An 18,677-nucleotide genomic window follows, 5' to 3' on the forward strand; every position below is an offset into this window, starting at 1 on the left:
GCATTCTCTTTGTACTTTTTGGAATTAAGTTTGTTGGAAGAAAAATCGTAAAATACCCTCACATATTCCAAACACGTCAACAGTTATTAGTTAGTCACCAATAACGTATTAGTAATACTGATTGCCGTAGTATGTATTAACATTGCGTTGTCTATGTACGGTAATATATTGATTATTGAAGAATAATAGACTAATAGACTCTTTGTCAAATATCCAATCAGCTTCCATAAACATTGGTGTTGACCAATCACATCATTTACCGGCTCCTTTGACTTCCGGGTACGGAAAGGTAGGTGTTCTAGGGGCAAGACTTAAAACATTTCCTCCTCGTCTCATTGTACCTAAAAATAGGAAAGCGGAGAAAAGATGCCAACACCCCGGACAAAATAAAGCGGAATTACACTTTGTCTGAGAACCATAAAGGTAGGTATTAGCATTTTTACGGCTGTTATTCTCTTTATCTATGTAATAGGCTTTAATGACGTCATGTTAAATTGCTCACTCGAGTCTTGTTGATCAACAGAGACAAATGACCATTAACTGACGTAATATTAAAGTACGTATAAAAGAAGACAAACCAGGTAAAACTTCTCGTCTTAAAGCTTTTATTTTATTATTTTCCCCTCATCGAAGGTCAGGGGCTTCATAGACCTTCTTCACAGCACGCCGCCCGGATTTGGTAATAAACGGATTGTCAGTCCAAAGCAGACCGAGCTGGACACGTAAGACAATACAAGTTACAATTTTTAATACATTTTCGTATGTTATGATGTTTTTGTCGATTTGATTCAATGGACGCGTGCATGGAAGATTCTGATAGGCTGTTTGCCCATGTGAGGAGAAGTGCATCTCTCACCACCATGTGTTGTGTTTTAAACAGTGATGGATTTTTTCCAGCAGCTTCTTCTCCTGCTTTGGAAGAATGTCACCTGTCGCAGAAGAAACAAGGTGCTGTCATAAATGACTTTTCGATGCTTCTGGTTGTGTTCACAAATACTTCTTGAGCGGTGAGCGAAAAGTGACAATTGTGTGGAGCGTCATCAAGTAGAAGCAGAAAAGGTTGATTTAAAAAAAGAAAAAAAAAAGAGTAACACATGACAAACATGAAGAACGATATGATAGGCGTAGTGGTGTACTTCCATGACTCACCGGTAGGTGGTAGTGTTTTGCCACAAGGCATCCAGACTGCAGAAGATGCAATTAACCGTGCATTCTCTCTCCTATGCAGGTTCAACTGATTATTGAGATCTTCTGGCCACTCTTCCTCTTTGTTATCCTCATTTATGTTCGTAACACCAATCGTCCTCGTCAGCAAGATCAATGTGAGTCACGTCAGCACATTGTTTTTCTAAATGCCAAAATGTAATTTATAAGCCTTGAGTCATCCGCAATTGTATTTTGCAACAATCTGCTTTTTTTTTTTTTTTTTTCTTCCCCAGGTCACTTTCCAAACAAAGCCTTACCATCAGCAGGCACCTTGCCCTGGATTCAAGGTTTCATCTGCAACCTCTACAATCCCTGCTTTAGTAGCCCAACGTTAGGGGAGACTCCGGGCCAAGTGGGCAACTTTGATGACTCCATGTAGGTTTACTGAATTCAAAAACATTCATGCCTGAACATTGAACTACTTCAATACAAATAAAGAAAAAATTGCATAATTCATTGACTCGTTTATGATGAGCTGTTATGCTTTTATGCCCTTGCAGAATTTCTCGTTTCTTTGTGGACGCACAGCGGCTTTTAAACTACACTGCAAATCAGGATGTGTCAAGCCTCGCTGCGCTGAGGACGACCATCCAGAGTGTGGGAAGAAAACCAGAACTCTGGCCAAGTATGTTTAACATTTCTTTTTGACAAATGACTTAACATAACAGGCCTTTTCAAACCCACTGTTGTTATCACGAGATGTGTTTATGATGATTTTGGACCAAATTGTTTTCTATTTGCAATCAGGTTAGCTAAGTATGTAAAGATATTGAATTTGAAATTGAATCCGTATGAATACCAGATTAGGCTCATTCTTGATTCATTGCGTGATTCCCCCCCCCCCCCCCCATGTGTTATTCTAACTTATAACTTTTATTTCTAGCGCTACTCATTTCCCTTCATGCTTCATTGCAGCTCTCTCAGTAGCGCAGTTCCTAAGACCCAATGAGAAGTTTTCCACCTACTTGAGCACCAAAGGTGGCCTTCCGCCTGCAACTATGAATAAGCTGCTGAAGAGCCAACTTAATTTTAAGGTGAACACACTTTAACTGGATTTCACGCTTTGTTATGTGAAAAACATATCGCTAATGTCATGCTAACACATTTGTTTTAACACTTCCATCTAGCCTTCTTTGGCTGCACCTCCGCTGAAGTTAAAGAATCTGCTATGCGACACAAACCAGTTAAATCAGTATCTTATTTTGGATCCAAATGATCTGAATGACCTTCAACCGCAACTGTGTGCGCTGCCCGATGACGTCGCTCAGGACGCCTATCGCATCTTTCTCTCTCAGATGGACACAAGCAAAGTCGTGAGAAATTTCATGGTGTGAAAAATTGAATATTAAAACAAGAATTTTAGTCTCATTGTCAAACACACTCGAGCTGTTTCTCCTTTTCCATGTAGGCTATGAGCCCCGCTGACAAGACTGCCCTGAGACAATCCATCAGCTCCGTTGCCGTACAGTTTGCGGACCTCGTCAAAGTTGTAAGAGCCCATGCTAACATTCATCAGATCATCTTGATGTTGATCTTTTTTTCCTGCACCTAACCCATCCTCTTCCTCAGTTCTCATCCCTTTCCAGCTTCTCTGATATGAATGAGGAAGTCAGCCTGTTATCTCCCAAAAATTGGACTCACAATTACGAGTCAATGTCAAGGATCCTGTGCAATCGCTCCGGGCTTATCACTCAAAACGTGCCATCGGTCAACTCGTATGTAGACAGTGACCGGAACATGGTCTTCCAAAAAAAGGATGTCATCAACACGAATAAAACTGGTAAGTTAGACACTCAACTGGCCGTTGTCATTTTGTTTTGCTCAAACTTTGTCCGCTCCCGAAAAAGCTTTCTGCCAGAACTTGATTCAACGTATAAGAGCCAGTCCCTTGGCTAATGTATGGCGAGTCATTAAACCTATTGTCAATGGAAAACTGCTGTACACACCAGACACGCCTGCAATTCAACAAGTTATGAAAGAGGTAAAGTCAGAAGTTTTGGAATTATTACAGGCAAATATACCCTTTGAATTGGTTAATCCCTTGTTTCTGTCAATTGAAGGTGAACAAGACTTTTCAAGACCTCCATATCTTCAAGGACCTGAACGACGCTTGGTTGGAAGTGGGGCCAGAAATAATAAAGACCATGGAGACCAGAGTGGAGATTCCGGTATTAAAGGTCCGACTCCCCGTAGATATAAATTTGTTCATGGAAGTTCATCCATCACTGGCGGAGGCAGGGTTTTAGTTTTTTTTCCTCTCACGGGTTTGCATTTGTAAATGACAAAAACAATTATGGAAAATATTCTGTCCCCTGGGGGTCCAAGCATAATGTTGGGGGAAAGAGGGGGTGGCAATGCTGTTGTAGCTCCGCCAGTGAAGGTCTTGTCTTCCTAATTCATATCAAAACTTTGATGCTAGCTTTCGTAATATTTGTGCATTTGTGTGTGGCTTGCGCGGTGGGAGCAGGGCTTGCTTCGGTTGCCCGATATAGCTACGGAAGTCAACCAGCGACTGATAAACACGACATGGACAGCCTCCCGCTTGGCCCATTTCTTGTCCAGTCCTCCACCGGATGCACCGAGGAGGTCCGGAGAAAATGCAACCTGGCAAGACCTTTACAAAGACATCAATGAGACCATCAGCTATCTTGCTCAAGTCACCGAGGTTTACATTTTCCAATGTCGATTTTCCAGCTGGAAGCAAGTGCAGATCTCATTGTCTTCTCTTGCATTCCAACAGTGTTTTTTCGTCAACAAGTTGGAGGGTTTCAAGGATGAAGATCATCTGGTCAGGAGGTCTTTGGAGCTCCTCGAGGACAGAGCGTTTTGGGCAGGTGTGGTGTTTGAGCTTCCCAATTCTTCTTCCGAGCTGCCATCCAACGTCTCCTACAAGATCCGAATGGACATTGATGATGTGACTCGTACTGATAGAATCAAAAAAAGGTAGTGTCGTATTTATGACAGCGTTTGTGCTGGATGAAGTGACAATTTAAAGTTTTTTTGTTTTTGTTTTTCTGCAGGTTTTGGGATGCCGGCCCAGTGGCTCATCCATTCAGAGACATGCACTACATCCGTGGAGGCTTTGTATATATTCAGGACCTGGTGGAGAAGGCGCTTTCTCGTGTTCTGACCAAAGCACAACAAAACATTGGCCTCTACATCCAGCAAATGCCATATCCGTGTTTTGTGGACGATATGTAAGTCACGCAGTCCCAAACTTGACTATGTTGCAATTTGAACCCAACTCCGCATTCCATTCCACAACATGATGTACTGTGTCAAAATGTTTCTTTTCCCATCTTTGTTTTCACAGTTTCCTTCGAATGTTGAATCGCACCCTGCCACTTTTCCTGACGCTGGCCTGGATCTATTCGGTGGCGGTAATCATTAAGGGCGTGGTTTACGAGAAGGAAGCCAGACTGAAAGAAACCATGAAAATTATGGGTTTGAGTACAGGAACGCTGTGGCTCAGCTGGTTCATCAGCAGTCTTGTGCCTTTCCTGCTGTCTGCCGCACTCCTGATTGCGCTGCTTAAGGCAAGAACACTGCATCAGATGTAATCGACACCAAAAAGTAACACATTTTGCTTTTCTTGTGTCTAGTGGGGTGATATCCTGCCATATAGCAATATGTTGGTGGTCTTTTTTTTCCTGATGGCCTTTGCCACCGCCACCATCACGCAGTGCTTCCTCATCAGTACTTTCTTCTCCAAGGCCAACATGGCCGCCGCATGCGGGGGACTCATCTACTTTGGCCTCTACCTTCCATACGTACTGTTTGTGTCGTGGCAAGACCGTGTCACCATCACTGTCAAGGTTTTTGCTGTGAGTGGAGAAAAATCATTCATTTGACTTATTTGATACATTTGGTGCTGGTTTGAAGTTCTCTCTTTTCTCAGAGCTTTCTGTCTCCCGTGGCCTTTGGGTTCGGCTGTGAGTATTTCTCTCAATACGAGGAGCAAGGCATCGGGATACAGTGGTACAATTTACACTCCAGTCCAGTGGAGGACGACCCGTACAACTTTGCTACGTCTATAGCGATGCTTTACGTGGATGCCTTTATCTACGGGGTGGCAGCCTGGTACATCGAAACGGTGTTCCCTGGTATGACCCACCTCCTACTTCATAGTCATTGTACAAAAATGCAACCAATCAAACTTGACTGAATTGTGTTTTTAAGTATCTTTCTCTAACATGTTGATATCCGATTGAAGTGAGTGAATCAAAGTGGTGGACAATGTGTGTGCTTCAGGTGAATATGGCATCCCGAGGCCATGGTACTTCCTCTTTCATATCAACTACTGGAAGGGGATTTCCATGGAGGATGGCATTCCAATTCCCTCTGCCCCCGCAGAGCGCGTTAAAGGTGAGACTAAAAAGTGTACACAGTAGCTTTTTGTGTCCTTGACTTTTCCCCCCCCTCCATACTTGTTTATGTATCCACGGCAACTATGTAGATCGCATCGAAGCCGACCCAAGTAACCTCGTCCTTGGAGTCAACATAAGTAACCTGGTGAAAATCTACAAGAAAGGAGCCAAGCTGGCTGTCAACCATCTCAACCTAAAGTTCTATGAGGGGCAGATCACGTCATTTCTGGGTCACAACGGAGCAGGAAAAACGACGACCTTGTATGAGCAGATTGAGTTTTGGATTGTTTGTCTCACATTTCAACTTGTATTTTCAAGATCTTTTTTTACGTTCATATATTGTCGCAGAATTGATTTGAAATCTATCCCCATTTTTTGTATGTGTGCTTGTATGTCAGATCTGTATTGACAGGTATGTTCCCACCCACCTCGGGCACGGTGTACATTAACGGGATGGACATACGCTACGACGTGGACACCATTCGAAGGACTTTAGGTGTTTGCCCCCAACATAATGTCCTGTTTGATGTGTAAGGATTGATTACATGCACTTGCATCCAAGTCAACACAACACTTCTTTCTTTATGAACAAAATGTCAAAGCTGAAATTTTAACTTTGTCACGGTGTTAATTGAAGTTTTTCTGATTGTGTGACTGAACCAGATAATGCATTGGTCACTTCTATATTGTATATGATACATTATATATTCTTCTATAGTACGGAAACATTCAACAGGTGGACAATCAAGAGTTAAAATGCAAAATGTTTGGTTCAGCCAGAAATTCCACTCCAAAGTCTTTTTGGAGCGTGTAGTGTATGTCATGAATTCAAAGTTTGCTTATACTCTTGTCTGTCTGTGCTGTAGTCTAACAGTGGAGGAGCATGTGTGGTTTTATGGACGTCTGAAGGGTATGTCCAAAGACGAGGTGAATGCCGAGCTTGACTCTTGGCTTGAAGAAGTTGGACTTCTTCACAAACGTCATGAACTGATTGAAACCCTCTCTGGTGAGCTCATGCATAGTAACCAATATGGGGGGGGGAAATAATACCTGTTTTTAAGGGGAGTTTGCCATTAAAAAATCATTGGGCATATTAGTTGAAACTGTCAGTATGACCTGACAGTAGTACATCATTAAAATGTTCCTTGGGGGGGGAAATAGCCCTCTCTGGTTCCATCTTGTGGCTCTGATTTGCAAGAAACAACCGTGCCCTAGGAAAAACAACCCATCATCAAAACTAGTATGAGGTCATAATGACTGATAATAAATGTTGTTGGTCTGCTTTTGAAAATTGCAAAGTCCACCTTTGACCTTTCTACTATCACTACCAGGTGGCATGAAGAGGAAGCTGTCGGTGGCAATAGCATTTGTCGGAGGCTCCAAGGTGGTTGTTTTGGATGAACCTACAGCAGGGGTGGACCCGTACTCCCGTCGGGGCATTTGGGACTTGTTGCTGAAATACCGCAAAGGTGAACTGAACGTGTTAGCTTGACTTGCATCAATTGAGAGGGCCTTTTCATTTACATCGGCATTGTGTGTGTGTGTCCCCTCCCTTTTCTCTTTGCTAGATCGAACCATTATCCTCTCCACTCATTACATGGACGAGGCAGAGCTACTTGGCGACCGCATTGCCATCATCTCCCACGGAAGGCTGCGCTGCTGTGGATCACCGCTTTTTCTGAAATCTAAACTGGGCTCTGGCTACTCTCTGACTGTTGTCAAAAAGGTGCTGCATTTGCTCATCAGTGTTTTGTTTTTTTTTAAATTAAGCCCATGAGTGGTAAAAAATGGTCAAATCTAAATAACATCGGTGCGATTGTCATGTTTTTCAGGAAAGAAATGTATTGCGTACTGGAGACATACGCAGACCCTGTAATGGAGACCTCGGACCACCTTATGTGGACAACACTTCATGTGAGTTTTTAAAAAAAGTAGATTTCAAAGTATTATTCAAATTGTTTTCTTGACATGTACTGATTGTGTTTCTTTTTCTTTTCCTCTTGATCTGCGCTGATTGATGCTTTTATATGGTAGCCATGGAAAGACTGATGTCCTTGGCACAGCGCCACTTTCCTGATTCCAAGTTGGTGGAGGAGACAGGACGTGAGGCGGTGTTGAATCTACCCCAGGAAGCCTCCAAGGACAGCCGTTTGGCTGTCTTCCTGTCTGAACTGGATCAGAATCTAGCCGAGATTGGAATCGAAAGCTATGGCCTGTCTGACAGTAAACTGGAGGACGTAAGCAAAACACAAAAAAACGCATTTGCGTGCCAATGTGTTGTAACCCAAAATTTGGTTTTGTCAAACGTTTTGCTGTCATACATTTTTGAAGTACCTACTGTTTCTTCTCTAGATCTTTCTACGAGTGGTTGAGGAAACTGCTGAACCAGATCTGCAGACTGATTCTACTCAGCAGACACATGAAGAAGAGCCTAAAATAGGTACACACAAGCTTTTAACGCAGAATAACTTTCACTTCCGCTATGAGCTAAGCTAAGCTAAAATGAGGTTTGGGACGCCTACAATGTGTTGTCACAGAACCTGAGGAGACCGACATGCTGAGTGGACTTGGCCAAGGTGTCACCCTGACTGGATGGAATCTGACCCGCCAGCAGCTGAGAGCTCTCTTCATCAAACGATGGCTGTACGTTCGCAGAAGCCGTCGAGCCCTCTTTGCTCAGGTAATCGTAAATCGCAGGAGAAATGTACGTCGCTATTAGGGACAAATGAAAAACAAGTGTCCTCCCGCATAAATAGATAACAATAATAATAGATGTCAATTCACTGTGTGCGACAGATTGTGCTGCCTGCTGTGTTTGTGCTGGCCGCTCTGTTTGTCAGTCGTGTTGTACCGGAGTTTGGGAAGTATCCATCACGGCAGCTCCAGCCTTGCATGTATGGAGAACAGTACACCTTCTTCAGGTACTCACTCAATTTGCTCAGTATATGATCTCGACACCTTGTTAGTCGTCATTCTGACCTGAGCTGAGGTCAATGCCTTTACAGCAATGATGCTCAGGGAAATCCACCGATGGAGAAGCTCCTCCAAACCTTGCTGGACCTGCCAGGTTTTAGTACCAAGTGTTTGGAGAACATCAAACACATCCTGTAAGATTCAAACACCTTAATAAACTAAAGCTTCCTACCGGTCTGTTTGTGGTGGACTAAACTTCATCTTGGGTGCTGTCCCACGGTCCTGCAGGGCCCAAAAGTATGACAGCAAACCAGGACGTGAGTTCAAACGGCCCCATGTCCCCATCTCCACCCAGCAAATCTTCACGACAGGCAACTGGACCAAGGAGAGGCCTTCTCCGGATTGTCAGTGCAGCACAGAAGATGCACGGCATATGCTCCCAAAGTGTCCGGAGGGGGCCGGCGGACTTCCCCCTCCTCAGGTTAGTATCAATTAGCATATTTATTATCACAGTTTTATATATTTTTAAGGGCATTGCAATTCGTCATTAATACTGTCATGTATGATCGGTAAAAGAATTATTGTATAAATATTATATATATATTGTAATTATGATATAAAATATATATTTTAAGGGCATTACAATTCCTCATTAATACTGTAATACATGATTGGTAAGATTTAATGCCCAATGCAAATTGATTTTACGACTGGAATTTCAGGTCCCAAGTCACTATGGTGTCATCCTGCAAAATCTGACGGGTTATAACATGTCAGATTACCTGGTCAAGACCTACTCGCAAATTCTTAAGAAGAGGTACATCCAAAATTACATTGATGGAATTTTCCTTTTCTGTTGTCTTTTCCTTCAGATTTTTTTTGTAAGATCAATGGCAACAAGATTGTATTTCACCCATTGATTTTTCTTCTGTATTGTTTTTCATTCTGTCTTTCTTTCTCTCCTTTTCTCTGTCTTTCTTGCTTTATTAGTTGATATTTTTTTCTTTTAATGTCCCTATATAGCGTAGCATTTTCCTTTTCATATTAGAGACAGCATTTAAATTCTGAATCCAGGCTGCTGGAATGTGACCCAAAATCTCTTCTCTTACAGCCTGAAGGCCAAGACCTTGGTGAATGAACTTAGGTAAACGACTCACTCTTTTTCAAGACCTGTTATATTTCAGCCACGCCGAAGTGATTGAAGTCACTGTGTTGCAGATATGGCGGCTTTTCCCTCGGAAGCGTACGGCCTTTACCTAAGGACTTTATTGTCCAAGATTCAGTCACGAAGATCCGAAACAAGTACCGGGACTCCATTCCACAGGTGTATTGCATGCTTTTTTTTTTTAACCCCTATTTGTCATTCAACACTGCTTTCTAACATTTTTGATTCTTCACAGTATAGTGCATTGAATGACTTCTTAAACAAAGTGGTTGGATTTCTGGAACGTCTTGATGCACAAAATAACGTCAAGGTAGCTTTGCCTTTCAAGAAATATCCATTTATTTGATTTTTCTGACATTTTCCTTCTTGCTGCATACTAGCTGTGGTTCAATAACAAAGGCTGGCACTCTTTGGTGGCATTTGTCAACGTGCTGAACAACGGCTTGCTCCGAGCCGGACTACAAGATGATTCACAGAAAGCAAGCATCACAGCCTATAATCACCCACTGAACCTCACCAAGGAGCAGCTTGGGCAAATTGCCAAGTGAGTCCTCTACGAGGGATGTTTACGCGTGGTCCATTTGGATAGCGATGACATTCCCTCTTTTTTTTTTTTTTTTTGTAGGATGTCGAGTTCAGTGGACCTTGTGCTTTCTGTCTGTGTGATGTTTGCCATGTCCTTTGTGCCAGCCAGTTTTGTGCTTTATCTCATTGAGGAAAGAGCCAGTAAAGCAAAACACCTCCAGTTTGTAAGTGGCGTCCAACCAATCCTCTACTGGGTGGCCACCTTTTGCTGGGACATGGTCAGTACACCTAAAAAAAAAAAAGTTGGACAAAAATGGCCCGTTATGGAGGCCAGAGGCTTAATCTGTTTCTTTTTGCTTCTATTTTTCCATTGTTTCAGCTGAACTACACGGTCCCGGCCATTATCGTGGTGCTCATCTTCATCGGTTTCCAGCCGGAAGCGTACGTCTCAGTCAACAACCTGCCGGCTCTCATCATGCTCCTCCTCTTCTACGGGTACGTTTTGAGCACAGCTTTACGTTTTCGAACATTTTGAGTATACTCGTAATTGATGAGTCCGTACTGATGACAGGTACTGATATTGGTGGCGATCCTTTTTTTAATTAAGGTAGCTGTACTCGCGAGGTATCTGCTGCCCCCTTGTGGCCTTTTTATGATCAGAAACAACAATGGAAAGAATAGAAAATTGCTATTGATTTTATGAAATTTGAAAGAAAATTGTTAAAAATGATCTGTTATTTTGTTTTGGGGTGAGTTGGATGAAAAGTACTAGTGGTGTCTACTCAAAAATTGAGTAGTACTCGTCCTACCATCGGTCTGATAAAGGCGGTATTGCGCAACCCTAGTCAATATTTGGAATGAATGAATTGCTTTTTTGATCAATAGGTGGTCCATCACCCCCTTGATGTATCCAGCATCCTTTGTGTTCACCGTTCCCAGCACTGCCTACATTGTTTTGACCTCTGTCAACCTCTTCATTGGAATTAACGGCAGCATTGCAACATTTGTTTTGGAATTGTTTGACGATGAGGTAAAATTCTCATTTTGCCCGTCTTGTATATACCTGGATTAAAATGACAAATTGAGCTTGTATTTGGGATTTCTCTTATTCCATTTCCAGTTTTCAAATGTTGCTAGTGTTTGACTTTGTGGATCTTTGTGCCTTTACAGCATTTAAACAGGGTGAACAAGGTCCTGAAGAAATTGTTGCTCATTTTCCCTCATTACTGCCTGGGACGAGGACTCATAGACCTGGCTAAGAACCAAGCTGAGGCTGACATCGCTCAGAGACTTGGTATGGAGATCTTTTAAATACTCGCACGTTTTGAATTGAATACTTTTCCTTCTTCTAATTTTCCTCCTTCAGGCATGAAGCAGGCCTTGGACTACCCTTTGCGTTGGAACTTGGTTGGAAAGAACCTCTTCGCTATGGGAACTCAGGGTGTTATCTTCTTTGCGTTTACCTTGATGCTGCAGTACAAGTTCTTCATTGCTTACAGGAGTATCCGGAACTCCTGTCTTAGTTGGTCGTGCTTCAAGTAAGCTCACTTTTCAGATGCGTGTATACGTCACGTTCAATTCCTACACACCTGTCTTGACCATAAAAATACTATCAAAGCGTTGCGCTTTTGTGTGTTCAGGCAACGCTCGGTCGTGTGTGGGAGTCCGCCTCTTGGCCCAGAGGACGAGGACGTGGCCAGAGAAAGAGAGAGGGTCAAAACCGGCAAAGCCGATGCCGACATCATCACCACGATTGACCTGACCAAAGTGCGTATTTTATTTTGTCAATGATTTCAAAAAGACAAAAAAAGCATGCCTCTCCAATATTTTAAAATCAAGTGGATGAAAGTAGGTAAATATGTACCTCATCGATTTTTATGCTTGTGTTGTGCAGATTTACAAAGCTGGCAAGAAGCCAGCAGTCTATAAACTCTGCCTGGGGATTCCTCGTGGCGAGGTGAGGACGATGATAAGTTACTTGCGTGGTCTTTATTACTTACTAAATATTTCTCTTCCAGTGTTTTGGCCTGCTGGGTGTCAACGGCGCAGGGAAGACATCTACTTTTCGCATGTTGACCGGAGACACGTCTATTACCTTTGGAGAGGCTTTCCTCAACCACCACAGGTTGACCTTTTCTCCACCACCCTGTTTTGACCTTCAAAGAAGTGCACACAAAATACATTGCTGTGTTTTCTAGTGTCCTGAGAGAGTTGGACCAGGTTCACAAGCTGATGGGATATTGCCCGCAGTTTGACGCCATCTGCGACCTATTGACCGGCATTGAACATCTGGAGCTGTACGCTCGGCTCCACGGTGTGCCTGAGGAGTCCGTCAAAGAGGTATTATACAAAGGAGTTATTTCCAATTGAAAATCTTACTCAACGGGATAATTGAACATTTTGTTGTTGTCATTTAGGTGGCTCAATGGGGTGTGAAGAAAATGGGACTGAGCCAGTATGCCAAACAAGAGGCCGGAAGCTACAGCGGAGGCAACAAGAGGAAGCTGTCCACCGCTATCGCCCTCATCGGCGCTCCGCCTGTTATATTTCTGGTGAGGTGACCCCAAAATGGTGCTTGAGATAAAAGCACCACGACAGATGTGACTTTAAAGTGACAAGTAACTGATGTGAGGCAGAAAGCCATTTTAGGGCAGTGCTGCAAAGCTCTTTGCTATTTTAAGCAATGTCGGGAATCACTCACGACAGCTGCAATGACATTGTCTTGGGACGATTGAATGTTTTCTGGTTGATGTGATGCCACCCCTGGTACCTAAAGTGCCGAGGGCAGCCGCTGAACGACGCCCGGGTAGAGTTCCAGGCGTTCGAATTGACTTAGTATATGAGCTCCCGCTGGAGCGCTACCGGGGAAATGTCGCCCTCTGGCGGACGCGCCGTTGTAAATGAATGGGCTTTCGCACTTTGCGCAGAGAAGTCAATTTGCAACTTTGAAATCGTCCTGCATTTACAAAACACGCTTGTCGTATTTTCATCTTTGCTTTCAGGACGAGCCCACCACTGGCATGGACCCGAAGGCAAAAAGGTTCATGTGGAATTGCATCCTCTGCTTCACCAAAGAGGGAAGAGCGGTCGTTCTGACCTCCCACAGGTAGACAGTGAAGATCAAATGGATGTACTTAAAACTACTTCAGTGTCATAGAAAGTTGATATTTCTCTTGCATGATCAGTATGGAGGAATGTGAGGCTCTTTGCACCAGAATGGCTATCATGGTCAATGGACGTTTCCAGTGTCTTGGTTCTGTGCAGCACTTGAAGAACAGGTAACACGTCCCCTCTTACACATCATTTTAATCACGACAAGTTACTGTGGAAATAATCTTACACATTGTTCATGAAACAGATTTGGTGATGGCTACACCATCATCCTGCGTCTGGCAGACAGCGAATCCAATCCAGACACGTGCCCTGTCAACAACTACATCAAGAACACCTTCCCCCTGATCGAGCTGAAGGAGCGGCACCAGAATGTGCAGCAGTACCAACTTCCAGCACACGCCTGCTGTCTGGCTCAGGTGTTTGGCGTGCTGGCCAAATATAAAGAGCTGGGCATTAGTGACTTCTCCGTTTCACAGACCACCCTGGACCAGGTAAGACTCAAGGACACATGCCTGCTTAAAGCCTTCCTCTTAAAAGTGAAACAAACCTATTGTCCATTCCGTAGGTCTTTGTCAACTTTGCTAAGGAGCAGACGGATGATGAACAGCCCACAAACGCCACTGTCGATAACGGTGCTGTAAAGAGCAACACGGTCCCTCAACACATCGAGCTGAGACACTGCAGAAAAGGAGCTCCGGTTGTAGCCAAAGAAGTATGAGTGAAACGAAAACATCCGTAAAAAAATGGAGATGCAGCAATGGTGCCACTAATAGGAGAGCACTCAAGATTCCGCACAAATATCACTGTGATAAGGTCGTATGGACAAATTATAAGCACGCTGTTTGTGTTCCCTTGGAACATCGCTTCACTAACCCAGTACCAGCATGGAAAGGCCTTTGTTAACATATTGTTGTTTAAATTTTGTACAGTTTTTATATTTTCTAATGACTCAATAAAGGTTGAGAAATACTACTCCAGTGTTTGGAGGCAATGCACATGTAGTGCCAAATAGCTCACTGCTGTTGTAACATTCTGAAAGTGGCAAATTGAGCAGCGGTGCTGCCAAACATGTCTCGCAATCAGGAAAGTTTTGTAAATAGTGATTTAATCTGTAAATTTTGCACTGGGATTATTTCTTTTTCCCAATAAAAACAATTCAGATCATACTGTCATTTCGTCTGGGGTTTATTTTGCCATCAAATCTTGTGGCGAGTGAACTACTTCGTTTTCGTTCGATCTTTGGTGGGGCGGGACTGGGACGGGCTAGCTATTTTTTATCGTCTGTCCAAGCTAGTTAGCTACTGCTAACATTGGAGCCTTAAACATTCGTTCTAGCCACGGTTCAATCCTTTGTAATAAAATGGTCGTTGTGACAAACCACCATGAAGAGCAGGATTACATGTGAGTGAAAATGACGCGTGTCGATCATTAGCCTAGCCACTCTACTAATGTCCATTTAAATGGACTTTTTTGTCCTCTTTTGTCCTCGTACAGTGTAGTAAGTGCACTGACATTTCGCGTCTGATTTCCGATCAATACTATTGTTCATTTTATTGTCTATTTGGTTAATATTGAGTTCCCCTGTCATTGTTTGCACTTGGATCGTTTTTGTTTGTCAGTGAGAAATTCATCGAAGTTGAAATTCACTTTTTCTTTATTAAATCTTTGTTTTTGTGTTAACGGAGACGTTCTGCTGTTATTTAAAGCCCTCACGGGTAAACATTGCATCATCCACTGCAGTACTTCATCTACTGACCTACATTGGCTGCACTCGTCATTATAACGGTACCACCTGCACGAATAAGAATATAAATCCATCCTTGAGAAAATAGGTCCCTTTAGTAAAGACATGTATGTAAATACAATTCTTAATAAACAACTATTTTCAAATGTTTAACAACAGTTTAATATGAAACGAGACTGCATGGCTTGTCTGGTCAATGGGTAACTCAACTCGACTTATTTATAGAGCACCTAAAAATAAAAATAAAAAAAGTGGCATCAAAACACTCCTGCAGCGTGTTAGAGTCCTTCGAAAAATCATCATTGTTGATTGGGGAAGTAGTGAACACGAAAGTGTGTTGCAGCACCCTTCTAAACTCAGAATGAGGGTTCCTTTGAATATTGTAAAAGGTGTTTCGATTGTGTTGGCAGCCTGATTGAGGAGCGTAAATGCACCTCCCTGCCCAACTCTCCAGCCAAGCGAGCGTGTCCCAGCAAAAAGAAACAGTTCTATATCAACCAAGCCATCCGCAACTCTGACCTCACGCCGCGAGCCAAAGGCAAGAAGAGCCTGCGCCGACAGGAGAACAGTAAGCTACAAATTGACAACACTAGATTGGGAATATTAGCTCATATATTGTTATATTTTGATCTTTCTTATACTGTGTATTTAAAAAAAAAAAACAGCACGTTTTCTTGCCAATCTTCTTGAGAAGGACGACGAGTGTTCCAAAGATGAACTGGAAGTTTGCAGTACTCCAGCAATCCCGTCTATCTTCACGGAGGCCTGGACCAATGATGACTACATCGAGGTTAATGCTCACCCTGTCTTTTCTTTTTTTCTTTTTTTTTTCAAGTTTCTGCTGCTGGATCAGATCTGTTCATGTCCACTTTGTAAAACCACTTCTTGTTCTCTTAGCCATGGAGTGACTTCATGAAATGCTCTGGAGAAGAGCAGGAGAGACTTTTGTCTCTGCTCGAGCAGGAAGTGGCCAAGAAGAAACTCGCCAGTTGTCTCCTTAAAGACCAGAGGAATGGTAATTCATTCAAAAGCCACGGATATTCCAAAGTAGTTTCAGCAAACTTTGACTTTGGTGTATAAAACCTGAAAATTTGATGCCATCAAGGTAAAGAAAGATATTTCACGTCAATAGTTCACTTACTAATTGATTCATTGTTGTGGCTGTGTTTTATTATCCAAGTTGTCTTTCCACAGTAAATCCTGCCTTCACAGCTCAGGAATGTTTCCAGCGAATCGACCGGAGACTGCGAACAACTTTGAGACGAAGACAAATCCCTGTGGTGAGTGCGCTCTTAGAAAAATGATTCTTTTATTTATGCTTTGTTTTATTTTTTGATCCATCTTTGCACTTAAAGTTGTTTAATAGGTGTGCACAGCTCCTTTTTTCAACACTCCTATTTTTCCATGTTTTGATTTGTGAAGCATTCCCAAATGCATTTTCATGTATGGAAATAAAAGCGGAAAGATATGTGCGGTTGTTTTTGTCAGTTTGTTGCTTCTCCTCATCATCTTCCCTTCTTTCTCACAGGGAACGCTGGAAGTCCTTGAAGAAAACGTTCTGAGCTTCTTCCTCACGCAACCTCATTCAGTTTACACAGCCAACCTCTCCAGCAGGTGGGTGGTTTTTTTTTTCCTCCATGTGTAGTATGTTTCCACTCAGTGTTGGTCTTTTGTCTGGGGGAAAAAAAATGTTGGTCAAGTATTGTATACAGTAGCATGGATCCCTCATACCATAGAACACAGTTTTTTTTTTTTTTGTTCTACTGAAACTAATGTAGCAAAACAACAACATTCCAAGATTCCAATGTGCCGTTTAAATCACATCAGGTTGCAGTTAATTGCTTGATGTGGATTTTCTTGTTTGTGGCTCAGCTTTGAAAGGCTGCTGCTCCATGCCGTCTGCCAGTACATGGACCTCGTCTCTTCAAGTGAGTGTGGCCTTGGGATCTTTTCACTGACAGTGGCTATTAAAAGTGTACACCCCCCATGCGAATCAGCCGATCATATTCAAATGTTGTTGTTCTCCCAGGCAGCAACTTGAATGGGTGTCGTCAGACTGAAGTGGTCAACAAACAGGAGGACTTCCTGCCTCCCGCACTTTTGCTGTCGGCCTATTTGGACCAAAGGTGCTAAGATGAGGCTCACACTCACCAGCCTGGCCTTAAATGTGTGCGCAACAATATCCTCGGTGAGGTTGATACCGGTCAGAGAAATGTACCATCTGCAAGATTGAGCCTGGTTGGGCCTCTGACTTGATTATCTAGGAATCAAATTTGTTCATTAACGTGTTACATAGCAGTTTGGATGCACTGCTGAGATGCAAAGTCCTCAATTAAGTACAATGTGTCTAAAAGGGAAGTTATTAATGACGTTAATATTTTGCCCCGCCGCAATCCTGTGGTTCACTCGGTGCTTGACGTGCTGACATTTGATGGTGCATGTTCTCAGTTTTTGTCTTCATAACAGAACATTCATGTTTGACAAATTTTTGGTCATGGGTTGATGAACTGTGTTTTCTTTAACTTGTCAGTAGAGAAATGTTACTTTAATTGTGTGTTACTTACTTAATGAGATACTGTACATGGCAAAATCCAAAGGATATCTAGTTGGATACATTTACATCGAGGTCAGCCATTCATTTCTAGCGAATTAATGATTTAATAGTAATATTTCCAATTGTGTTTTTACTTGGGAATTATGTATACAGTACTATACTTAAAGGACCTTGTCATGCAGAAAAAAAAGTTCTAGATATGAATCATGACTTATAATGATGATAACATGAGTTGAGAAAAAAATGCTTTTGGGTGGCGGTATAAAACAAAATTGCTTTACCAATTAGCGGCATTAGCCTGTAGGATTAACGAACTAGTTAGTGCATGAATCATGGTCATTGAAATGTCTCACCCTTGTGCTGTAGCTAAATGAGTACTTTTGTCTTTGTACGTAGTATGGACTAACCAGTTTAAAAAAAAAAAAAAAGGTTGTGAAGAAGCACTTCTGCCTTAGGAAAGCAAATCTATTTCTACGTTTGTACTTTCCTGAACTTTAGAAACACATAGCAGGTTATTTTTAAGCAAATCAAATCCCAGTGTCTTCATGGAATCTGATCTGTTGACTTTTGTTGTCAACAACCAAAGTTTGTATGAAATCTAATTTCTCAGGTGGTGTATGATTTTACCACGGAATGTCATGTTGTAATTTCACTCTTCAAGATGATCATGTATCATCTTTATTTGCCAACGCCTTCTATTATTCATACTGTAAATATTAAGCCTTTGGGTGTGATCATTTTACACACAAGATTGTGTACATATTTGAGTGTGCTACGGTTATGGTGCTTATTTATAATTATCATTACAACGTTGTATTTTTCTTTTTGGATTATGTGCATGAAAATTCTGGAAGCCATGTCTGATTTAACAGTTTAATAAACATGACTTTAAAGCGCACCATCTTCTGCTCTCAGTCGTTTTACCTTAAATGGGTATGAATGTTAGGCAGGTAATTATTCTTACTCTGTCCGCTAGGTGTCACTGTTGTATACAGAAATGCCACAACGTCCAGAAAAGAGGCTAGTGGAAATTCGTTTGAACATTGATAGTTTCTTGCATTAGACGCCTCCTGGGCTCTACGAGTAGAC

At 42.3% G+C, this 18,677-nt stretch overlaps 2 protein-coding genes across 3 annotated transcripts; both read left to right on the forward strand.

Annotated features, from left to right (window-relative positions):
• The first annotated feature begins 305 nt into the window (after positions 1 to 305).
• Positions 306 to 14,456, forward strand: zgc:172302 (phospholipid-transporting ATPase ABCA1). Its single transcript, XM_037250446.1, has 51 exons — positions 306 to 423; positions 524 to 556; positions 634 to 722; positions 881 to 948; positions 1,229 to 1,322; positions 1,440 to 1,581; positions 1,707 to 1,831; positions 2,122 to 2,240; positions 2,334 to 2,534; positions 2,615 to 2,695; positions 2,776 to 2,986; positions 3,054 to 3,187; positions 3,267 to 3,383; positions 3,674 to 3,871; positions 3,947 to 4,149; positions 4,227 to 4,403; positions 4,520 to 4,742; positions 4,809 to 5,030; positions 5,105 to 5,309; positions 5,458 to 5,571; positions 5,663 to 5,834; positions 5,972 to 6,103; positions 6,440 to 6,579; positions 6,905 to 7,042; positions 7,142 to 7,299; positions 7,406 to 7,487; positions 7,608 to 7,810; positions 7,926 to 8,013; positions 8,111 to 8,253; positions 8,370 to 8,494; positions 8,579 to 8,680; positions 8,775 to 8,967; positions 9,209 to 9,303; positions 9,598 to 9,630; positions 9,705 to 9,810; positions 9,887 to 9,961; positions 10,032 to 10,195; positions 10,277 to 10,454; positions 10,556 to 10,671; positions 11,062 to 11,206; positions 11,347 to 11,470; positions 11,543 to 11,714; positions 11,817 to 11,943; positions 12,071 to 12,133; positions 12,195 to 12,301; positions 12,375 to 12,516; positions 12,594 to 12,728; positions 13,179 to 13,282; positions 13,362 to 13,454; positions 13,535 to 13,781; positions 13,856 to 14,456. Exons 4-51 carry the CDS (start codon positions 883 to 885, stop codon positions 14,006 to 14,008), a joined length of 6,687 nt encoding a protein of 2,228 aa, XP_037106341.1. The 5' UTR covers positions 306 to 423; positions 524 to 556; positions 634 to 722; positions 881 to 882; the 3' UTR covers positions 14,009 to 14,456.
• Positions 14,457 to 14,533: 77 nt separating this feature from the next.
• On the forward strand, positions 14,534 to 18,486 carry r3hdm4 (R3H domain containing 4). 2 transcript variants are annotated; one of them, XM_037250079.1, is made up of 8 exons: positions 14,534 to 14,691; positions 15,445 to 15,602; positions 15,700 to 15,824; positions 15,932 to 16,049; positions 16,229 to 16,314; positions 16,563 to 16,648; positions 16,907 to 16,962; positions 17,064 to 18,486. In XM_037250079.1, exons 1-8 carry the CDS (start codon positions 14,651 to 14,653, stop codon positions 17,165 to 17,167), a joined length of 774 nt encoding a protein of 257 aa, XP_037105974.1. In that variant the 5' UTR covers positions 14,534 to 14,650; the 3' UTR covers positions 17,168 to 18,486. The 2 variants fall into 2 exon arrangements, with proteins under 2 accessions (XP_037105974.1, XP_037105975.1); XM_037250080.1 differs by lacking the exon at positions 16,907 to 16,962.
• The last annotated feature ends 191 nt before the right edge of the window (positions 18,487 to 18,677 follow it).

This window comes from Syngnathus acus, chromosome 4 (genome assembly GCF_901709675.1).
Source record: "Syngnathus acus chromosome 4, fSynAcu1.2, whole genome shotgun sequence".
Taxonomy (NCBI): domain Eukaryota; kingdom Metazoa; phylum Chordata; class Actinopteri; order Syngnathiformes; family Syngnathidae; genus Syngnathus; species Syngnathus acus.